The 10,617-nt window shown below is 32.7% G+C and overlaps 1 protein-coding gene across 1 annotated transcript; it reads left to right on the forward strand.

Annotated features, from left to right (window-relative positions):
- The first annotated feature begins 1,744 nt into the window (after positions 1–1,744).
- LOC135843883 (UDP-glucosyltransferase 2-like) lies at positions 1,745–9,053 on the forward strand. The gene is made up of 4 exons (XM_065361922.1): positions 1,745–2,650; positions 3,056–3,275; positions 8,104–8,323; positions 8,721–9,053. The coding sequence occupies exons 1-4, from the start codon at positions 1,862–1,864 to the stop codon at positions 9,013–9,015; spliced, it is 1,524 nt and encodes a 507-aa protein (XP_065217994.1). The 5' UTR covers positions 1,745–1,861; the 3' UTR covers positions 9,016–9,053.
- The last annotated feature ends 1,564 nt before the right edge of the window (positions 9,054–10,617 follow it).

Consider the following 10,617-nt stretch of genomic DNA (forward strand, 5'->3'; position numbering starts at 1 on the left):
TGTTCCATTCATTTTTCGCATATTTTGCTTAAGTTTTCAAAAAAAAAAAAAAAAAACCTGTGAAAAACTCGTATTTTTTAGTTGAAACAAATCGTGTTGAAAAGCCCATGCTTCCCCTACACATTTCGCGTGTTATCAGAATTTTCTTCCCACTTTTCATGGATATATCAATTTATTCTCACAAAAACGCGTTTTTGGCTGTACTGTCTGAAGAGGGAGGGGAGTTGAGGGGCGGAAATTCCGCTCGAAATTTTTTTTTGAGGTACCCAACAATAATCCATTATGATTTTCTACATCTGGGAACAGGACCTTGTCGCCTATTTCACCTGGGAATACCCTTTTGGATTTAAAAATTTTTCACGTAATGTACATAGACGTATATTCAAAATTTTCTGATTTTTATGTTGGTATTACCTGAAAAAACTTTTTGGAGAATTTTCGTATTCCTACATCGAAAATTTAATTGGGAAATCGGGATAGAAAAATAATGTCCATTTTAAGCATTTTCTCAAATTCCAAAAAGAAATTTTGAGTAATGTAAACCTATTTTTTTTTTAAAAAATAAACTTGAAGAAGTTTTACTTCTCCCCATGTGTATAATGAAATCTTTAAATTTTCATCCATCAAATTCTTCTCGGGTCTCAAAGTGTTGATCATCGTCGACGCCTCTTTGGTGTAATTTTTCACATACGAGAGTGAATAAAACTACCATGTTGTATGTACTAAATAAGTATGTATAGGCAGAAGCATTCCTGCATGCATTGCTGCATTAGAAAACATACGTTTTTAAATAATTAGCTCTCGTCTCAGTAGATACGATACTTTTACCCATTTTCTTTTGTTTATTTCTACGCTTTATTTCTTTTCTCCTCTCTTGTTGTTCATATTATCTCCTTTATCTCGTTTTCTTACTCATTTCTCGAGTTTAAAAATAACCTAACGAACGGTCATATCACCCACTGATAGATGAGAAGCTTTTTTTTGAAAATTATAATTTACTTGTATTGATTAGGAATGTTCAATGGTGTATGTGTAATCTGAGTATGTACTTAATTAGTATATGATCTCATTCATCAGCTATTGTACATAAAATGTTATCTCAAAGATAACAAATTTTTCCAGACGATGTTCATTATTTTTCACACGCTGTGCGTGTTCACTTTTTAATCTGAGATAGTGTGATATGAGTAGATTGTAGAGAAAATTCACCTAATAGTTACTTTTGAGAGTTTGGATTTTGAACTGTGTATCTTCTTTGCTGATGGGAAGCTCGAGTGCAGTTATTTTGATTAAATTTTTGATCTGCTGTATAATTTTCAGATAGAAAAACGATTTCGATCGAGACACTGGAATGATATATTTCTGAAAGTTGAGAAATATTTTTAAATGCGTTGGTGTCAATTTCTTTCATCACTATTGCCGATTTGAAGAAATGGAGAACTCAGGGGAAAATCTCATCATGAATAAGTTGAAAAATCGTCCCAAAATCTCGATTATTTTCCTAAGATTATCAAGTCCTCGAAAAATTCTCTCGAAAAAATGAACAACACGATGAATTTTGGTAACCCAGTTCCTCGTATTTCAAACCTCACATGCTTTATTTTTTTTACTGTAACTATTCACTTACATATTTACTCTATCTCAATTTCTATGACAATAAGTACCGTATGCTATAAAACTTATGCCACACTACAACTAAAGCAGCGATAACACAAAAGGACTTATCAGCTTCGAAGAAACACCACAATAATATAAGCTCGTTCTATTCCCCACGTTTTTTCTACTTTACCAGTGCTGAAGGCTACGTGTCATCAAACACTCTCTCTTTTTTTTCCAAAATAATAACTCGTGCTAATGCAAAATGAACAATAACTTTGTATTAGTGTTATTCAGTTTAGTGATACTGTTCTCAGGATGTGTTCGTTGTGGCAACATTGTCGGTATACTTCCTACTCAAGACGAAGATCATTTCGCCATAGGAGAATCAGTCATCAAAGCATTATTGGCCAAAGGTCACTCCATAACTCTGATCAGTAACTATGCTCTGACCAACGTATCATCTTCCAAGTACCGTCACATCGGTTTGGAAACCTGCTCCATATTTTTACAAGGTGTTCAGCCAGACAGGTACTTCAAAGAAGAATCAGTCGAACGCACCCTAACCTCAGAGAACTCCACTTGCAATTGCATTTCAAATCGAGCCGAGTACCAGTCCATGGAACTGGAAGAATACGACTTAATGGTGGTCAGCATGGAATACCACTCGTGTTTCCTACGTTTATCTAAACCTCTCAACGTACCAGTCATCTGGATCGTTCCAACCAATCAAAATATCTTAGCTAATCGTCTAGCAGGGAACATGGATCAATTGCATCCAATCCTCAAGGGGAAATTATACGTAGCTTATTTGCATTTCAAGTCCAGAGTGATCAGTGCCTGGAACTACTTCACGAAGTACGCTTATCATTGGCAAATTCAGAGATACGTCGATTCAGTCAATAAAGAAATCTTGCCGAAGGTCTCTCATGTCAAAGATGATGTAGATTTAATCTTTTACAACACTCACTTCAGTGTGTTTCCTCGAACTCATGTACCAAATGTAGTGGAAATAGCCGGAGTACACATCGAGCCACCTAAAACCATGTGTCCGGTGAGTGAACTCGTAACTTGCAATTGAATTGGAATTGTTATCTTCCATTTTGCATTTCCGTTCCTCTTATCCTTTTTTTTAGAGGGTTACGCGGTCTAAGAATTTATATATTTCTTTTTTTTTTTTTTACTAACGCGATGAAATATTCAAGTTTTTTTTTTCTTCTTCGTCGTCTCTATGGATACCTCTACCTATTTTTTTCCACCAGGTTCTTACTTCACTTATTCTCACCAAAAAGAAACGTAACTTTATCAAAAGCTTATAAATATAAGAAGGAATTTTTCATAGCGCGAGTACCTATCTACCTACCTATTCTGTACTGTATGTAGATACTTTGTACTCGCGAGAATAGGTAATCCGTTGGGTTATGTAAATTTTTTAACGCAAGATATTTTACTTCGACAGAGAGTGGGCCAGTTCATAGATGATTCAGAAAACGGTGTAATCTTCATTTCGACGCCGACTCAACAACCGTACCGGCAAATGCTCGAGAAGAAAACGCAAACGTTTGAAATTTCCTTTTTACGCGTATTACAAAGCGTACTGTGGAAACGCTCGACGGCGCTGGCAATACCGAATTATAATTTGTTTTGGAACGAACGTTTACCGCAAAGGGAAATATTGAGTAATTGAAATTTTTACTTTGCTAGAGAGCTTGCTGCTTTTTTTTGGTGCATATATTCGTTCATTTTATCTATTGTACTTGTGGTTATAGAAAATTGCTATGTGCATAGAATTAGGTACTGGATAATATGGTAAAGATCCTTTGCACTGCTTTTTTACCTCATTTTTTTGTCTGTAATACGAAGCGAAATATTATACTTGCATTAGAAATGGAATTCGAAACGAAAGGAGGGGAGATGAAAATTGAAATGTAATACATTATATTACTGATGGGTACTTGGATTTGCAACAATTCTGTAATCTTGCAATAACGAGAATCCGTCTAGATTGATTTGTTTGAGATATATTCTCATTGAGATACGTAAGATCGATAAAACACTTTTTAGTGAAGATCTGATACAGAGATACAGAGATTTCCAGACTAGAAAGAGCACCCCTTAATCAGGATGGATCTTATTTTCAAGTTTTTCTTCTTCGAAAAATCCTCAAAATATATTTCCACAAAAATATTTCAATTTTTGGCAAAATTTTAACTCATTTTGATAAGTTGCACTACATATTTTCAGAAATACTGAAAATTGTGATCCAATTTTGGACTCAAAATCCTTCAAAATGCTCAAAAAATATTTTCGTTGAGATATTCGTATTCCTTGCGAAATTTTAACCTATTTTGATAGGTCACAAGGTTACTTTTGAATATCTTTATGTGAGTTCATTTTCACTCGAAATTATTGGAGGGTGCACCACTTACAAATTTGACAGCGTCATATTCTAAAGTTTCTCTTCTTCGAAAATCTTCAAAATACATTTCCATGGAAATATTTCAATTTTATTGCAAAATTTTAACTCATTTTGATAGGTTGAATGACACTTTTTCAAAAATCTCAAGAACCATAAGTCCATTTTGGGGCTCATAATTCTTGAAAAAAATCTCAGAATTCGTTTTCGTTAAAATATTTCAATTTTTTGCAAAATTTTAAGCCATTTTTGATAGGCCGCATGACATATTTTTAGAAATGATGAATATCGTGACACAATTTTGGGCTCAAAGCCCTTTTAAAATGTCCAAAACACATTTTCGTTGAAATATTTGCATTCCGTGCAAAATTTTAACTCATTTTCATAGGTCACAAAGCCACTTTTGAATTACTTCATGTGAGTTCATTTTTTTTACTCAAACTTTGGGAGGGGGGGGGTGCGCCACTCAAAATTTGACAGTGCCCTCTTCTAAAGCTTCTCTTCTTCGAAAATCTTAAAAATACATTTCCATGGAAATATTTCAATTTTTTGCAAAATTTCAACTCATTTTGATAGGTTGAATAACACTTTCTCAAAGATTTCGAGAACCATGGCCCAATTTTAAGGCTCATAACTCTTTATGAAATTCTCAGAATTCATTTTCTTTGAAATATTTCAATTTTTTGCAAAATTTTAATCCATTTTGATAGGTTGCATGACATATTTTCAGAAATACTGAATATTGTGACCCAAGTTGGGGCTCTAAGTCGTTCAAAAATGTCCAAAACACATTTCCGTTGAAATATTCGCATTCCTTGCAAAATTTTAACACATTTTGATGGGTCACATGGTCACTTTTGAATAAAGTTTATATTGGTTCATTTTCATTCGAGATTATGGAGAGTGCGCCACTTACAAATTCTACAGCGTCATATTTGGAAGTTTCTCGTCTTCAAAAATCTTCAAAATACATTGCCATGGAAATATTTCAATTTTTTTCAAAATTTTAACTCATTTTGATAGGTTGAATATCACTTTCTCAAAAATTTCGAGAACCCTGACCCCATTTTGGGGCTCACAAGTCATAACTCTTGAAAAAATTCTCAGAATTCGTTTTCGTTAGAACATTTCAATTTTTTGCAAAATTTTAATCCATTTTGATAGGTCGCATGGCATATTTTCAGAAATACTGAAATCATGGCCCAATTATGTGCTCAAAATCCTTCAAAAATGCCCAAAACACATTTTTGTTGAAATATTCGTATTCCTTGCGAAATTTTAACCCATTTTGATAGGTCACAAGGTCACATTTGAATAAAATTTATATCGGTTCATTTTCACTAGAGATTATGCAGGGTGCGCCACTTACAAATTTGACAGCGCCATATTCTGAAGTTTCTCTTCTTCGAAAATTTTCACAACACATTTACATTGAAATAATTCAATTTTTCGCAAATTTTTAACTCATTTTGATTGGTTGAATGACACGTTCTCAAAAATTTCGAGAACCATGACCCCATTTTGGAGCTCATTCCTTTTGAAAAAATTCTCAGAATTCGTTTTCGTTAAAATATTTCAATTTTTTGCAAAACTCTAATCCATTTTGATAGGTCGCATGACATATTTTCAGAACTACTGAAAACCATGACGCAATTTCGGGCTCAAAATTCTTCAAAAATGCCCAAAATACATTTTCGTTGAGATATTTGTATTCCTTGCGAAATTTTAACCCATTTTGATAGGTCACAAGGTCACTTTTGAATGACATTTATATCGATTCATTTTTATACTCGAGATTGGAGGGTGCACCACTTCCAGAGTTTCAAATTTCAATGCGCCTTATTCTGCAAGCCGTTTCACAAACGTTGGCCCAAATTGGCGTGACCTCTTCTCTGAGTAATACTATTTTCTTGGTCGTCGTGATTTTGAAAAATTTTCATGCAATTTTAAACAAATTTTGCTAAAATTTCTCAAAACTGTTATTGGTTGTAAATCTTCTTCAGCATTATTTTTACATCATTTTAGTGATGTTATCAACACTTTTTCAGTAAATTTTCGCAAAATTTTGCAAAAATGTTTCCAAGTATTTTGTGTCAATTTTTTATGAATTTTGATTTTTTATCGATTTTTTTCTTAAAAGTTTTTCGTGCAGTTTCTCCAAATTTCACCTAAATTTCAAAACTTTTCAGTATACCTAATTTTCAAATATATTTTTTTCAATGTTTTTACATCATTTTGTACTTTTTCTTTTTTTAAACAATTTTCTCTGCAATTTTCTCAACTTTTACTGAAATTTCATAATCTTGGCAATCTTCAATGACCTTGATACATTTTTTTGGTGTTTTTATGTCATTTCTCATGTTTTTAACAATTTGTATACCTGGTTTTTGCAAAAAGCTTTATGGAAATGTCATTAGTTACATATTTGACATGTTTTTCACAACTTTTCACGCAGTTTTCTGAATTTTATTGAAATTTTACAATTTTTTTGTCAATTTTTAATAATTTTATTGCTTTTTTAAGACATGTTTTTGAGGTTTTCATAATTTTTTGGGAATTTTTATTGATTTTTATGCAATTTTTCATGTTTTTATATCAGTTTTATACGTTTTTACCCTTTTATCTTATAATTTTTGTCAAATTTCACAAAATTTTTCCTACTTTTTTGGTTATTTTTGATCATTTTGATGTCTTTTTTATGCTTTTGTATCATTTTACATGTTTTTAGCACTTTTTTTAGAGTCTTGCTGAAAAGCGTATTTAGTACATTCTGACAATTTTCAATAGGTAATGATGGAAATTTTTAAACTTTGTTTTCCAAAATTTTTGATGCAGTGTTTTCCAAATCTGGATGAGCGAAATTTCATTACTGTTGAGAATTTTTTTTGAAAATTTCATATCGTTTTTTTCGACAATTTTTCTTGGAATTTTTGCAAAAACTCTGATTAAATTTTGTAACTTTATGACAATTTTTTTGTAATATTTTGTTTTTTTTTTCATATTTTCATATTATTTTGCATTTTTTAAACACTTTTTCATACTTACGATTTTTATAATGTTCTACTGAAAATTAATTTTTTCCTGACAAATTTTCGAGAATTTTTCATTGATTTTTTCCAGTTTTTATAGGTACTTATTATCATTTTAAGAGTTTTAAGCCACCTACGAGTATTTTTCATACAATTTTTTGCCGAATCTTACCGAAATTTTATCGCTTTCTGATCATTTTCATCAATTTTTTGACACCTGTTTCATGAAATTTATGCCGAATTTGAATTGAAAATTGAAATTTCATCAGTTTTTTGGTAATTTGCTGAAGCTTTATGGTATATATCAACTTGTGTTTTAAAGAGATTTCAAACAAGGGTTGATGTGTCAACTTTTGGGTCTCACTGAAATTTTATTGATTTTTATTGATACTCACCAAGGTACTCATGATTTCAAGCCATTTGAGCGATGTTTGATGCTATTTTAACCCAAATTTGGGTTTATTCCAAAAATACATATATCTGCATGAGTACTATTGGATTTTTTTTCAAATTTTTCCTGTTGGTAAGTAGGTCATCATGACACAAAAACCCACTTTTGAGTGTTTTTTGGTGCCATATATGGCACCATACTAAACAAAAAAAAACGATATAGCCAGTCATACTTATAGTTTTGAAATTTGGCATTCGGGCCTCTAAAAACAGCAGAAAATCAAACAACTCTTGTAAACCCTATTTTGAGCCCATGGGCACCTTCTCCCCTAATTTTGGGGCGAAAAAAGATTGACAATATGGGCATCGTTACCATATGAATCGAACCCGCTGAACACGAATATGAAGTTAGATTTGCAGTTGAGCCTTCCTAAGGGCACATTGGGGTGGGAGATTCTCCAAAAATTGAGTTTTTCGTGAATTAACACGTTTTCCAACACATTTACATCCTCAGGTTATTTCTGCAAATATCACTCGATTCAATCTCTTTTTTCAACACTCAATTCAGCAATTTGAAATTTCTCCATCGAGTTTACAAAAATATCTAATAGTCTAGCAATACACAACCCCAGCTTGGATAATATTCAATTCAAATTATTGCCATCTTTGTAGATCACACAAACGTAATCGTATTCATCTCCTGCGCCTCCCTGAACAACATTTACGAAGCAGTCCACAGCGCCACACCATTCATAGGAATAGTCTGCGAACCCAGCCAATCAGAATACATGGACAGGTTGGAAGAACTAGGCGTAGGCATCAAGCTATCGTACGCTAATTTAAACGAGGTGACTTTGGTAAACGCGATCAATCTCATTTGGCAGCAAAAAAGGTACGAGATAATGGTACAATAAACTACCATCGTGGTTGTGTTTAGTGCATATGTATTGTTTATGAGTCGGTTTCGGTACACAGGGGTTAAAAAATATGCCATACAGACTAAAACTACCTATACTACAACACCCGTGCAATTTTATATATTTTTTTTTCGTTGCACTATTGTAATGAAAAATGCACACAGTATATACGATGATACCGCCTCATCGCATTTCGAAAAAAAAGCAAAAAGCACCAGCATAAACATATATGTAGTAATGGTAAACACTGTACGAGCACATACATAACATATACATAGTACACATACGTACGCTGGAATAATACTCGCGGTGTTTGTTTTATTATTACTGTTGTTGTTATATATATTTTTTTTTGCATGGTGTACTTGGCAGTTACGGTGAAAAAATGCAAAAATTATCAGCGGCTTTCAACGATAGAACAATGACGCCATTAAATACAGCTGTTTACTGGGCCGAATACGCTATCAAGCATGGTGCGTCGCATTTGAAAAGCGAATCGTCAAAAATACCACTGTACACGTATCTATTACTGGATATAGGTCCCATATCGATGGTTTTATTAGCGATATACACGTATTACGGAATGAAATTGTATATTAAAGCCTTCTTATGGCTTAAACGTAAATTATGGCCTCGTCTGGTCGGCTTAAAGAATAGAATTTTGTAATTTTTTAAAACTCGAATAAAAAAAATTGTTTTTCATAATCAGCATCGCTGAAATCTTAATTGATAACCCACAATATGTCGATAAGGTAACACGATTCTTTCAATTTTCGGAAAATATTAGAGGTCAATGAAGGAGGAGAAGCGGAGAAGGAGGAAGGGGGGATGGGTCGAGTCATATATCGAGTTGATATAGAGGGCTGAGAAAATAAACCCTTATCTGATTTTGTTAGAAGAAATTTTGACTATGAACATCTTTGTAGAAAAATATTCTACACTCAAATTTTTCATAATTTTTATTTAAAATGAAAAAAAAAGTGTTTTGATATTTTTAAAAAGGAATTTATGTCCAATTTGAGGGTCGCATCGGAGGTTGGCTCAAAAGAGATATTCATGAGGAGTAAAATGATGGAGAATATGTTAAGGAAAAACTTTGGTTTCGAAATTTTTTCATAAGACCTAAAGGGAACGAGAGCACACATGTTCATAATATGGAAGAGAGGGGTAGACTCTCTGACCTGACTCTGCAAAAATAAATCAGAAAAAATGGGCACCATCAATAAATTCCTGGAAGAAGAATCACCCATCAAAGTTCATTCAAATGCTACGTGTATCGAACGAGATACTTGATCGAGACCCTTTTACAATATTATGCATTTCCATCATTCCTTAAATTTTAGAGATTTGCAACCTGTTCAGTGCTAAAATCAAATTTTTTACCGACAGCGACAATAACAGGGCAAACATTTAATGGAACACCAGTGGATACGAGTATTAAGAAAATACTTATTGTTACAAGTACCTAGTTTTGTTTTTACTTATTTATTCGTTCATTTTTCAAAATTGTTTTGACGATTAAAATGCTCGTTAAAGTTGTTACTTTTCTTTCGAAAATTTCAAAAAAAATTCAAATCTTTTTCTGGAAATTACTATTACTTGATTACATGCTCAAGAGCGAATTTACATAAAAATTGAGTTTCCAAAAGGAGAAAATATATTGAAAAGTTCAAAGATTGATTTTTGAAAAAAGCACTATTTTCAGAAGAATATTATTCTGATTTGAGAATCTAAGGAGAAAATAATCGGAATGTTTCATTTAAACAATGGCAAAAGCAATACTTTTTGGCAATTTTGATGAGTTGATTCGTTCGCGAACGAGTCACTTATACAAATCGATTCGTTCGCGAACGAGTCACTTATACGAATCGATTCGTTCACGAATGATTCACAAAAAATTCCAATTCGATCGTCAATGATTCAACAAAAATTGAGTAAATGAGTTGATTCGTTCGCGAACGAGTCACTTATACGAATCGATTCGTTCGCGAATGATTCACAAAAAATTCCAATTCGATCGTGAATGATTCATCAAAAATTGAGTGCATGAGTTGATTCGTTCGCAAATGATTCATCAAAAACTGAGTGACTGAATCGATTCGTTCGCGAATGATTCACAAGAAAATTTAAATTCGTGAATGATTGATCAAAAATTGAGTAAATGAGTTGATTCGTTCGCGAACGAGTCACTTATACGAACTAATTAGTTCGTGAATGATTCGACAAAAATTAGGTAATTGAATCGATTCGTTCGCGAACGAGTCACTTA

Source organism: Planococcus citri, chromosome 4 (assembly GCF_950023065.1).
Source record: "Planococcus citri chromosome 4, ihPlaCitr1.1, whole genome shotgun sequence".
In the NCBI taxonomy this organism is placed as follows: domain Eukaryota; kingdom Metazoa; phylum Arthropoda; class Insecta; order Hemiptera; family Pseudococcidae; genus Planococcus; species Planococcus citri.

What these genes read in the sequence shown, in the direction of transcription:
- LOC135843883 (XM_065361922.1), top strand. Translation starts at nt 1,862, where the DNA reads ATGAACAATAACTTTGTATTAGTGTTATTCAGTTTAGTGATACTGTTC. An exon ending in CACCTAAAACCATGTGTCCG is followed by an intron (nt 2,651 to 3,055) that starts GTGAGTGAACTC and finishes TTACTTCGACAG; the next exon opens with AGAGTGGGCCAGTTCATAGA. An exon ending in CTCATTTGGCAGCAAAAAAG is followed by an intron (nt 8,324 to 8,720) that starts GTACGAGATAAT and finishes TGTACTTGGCAG; the next exon opens with TTACGGTGAAAAAATGCAAA.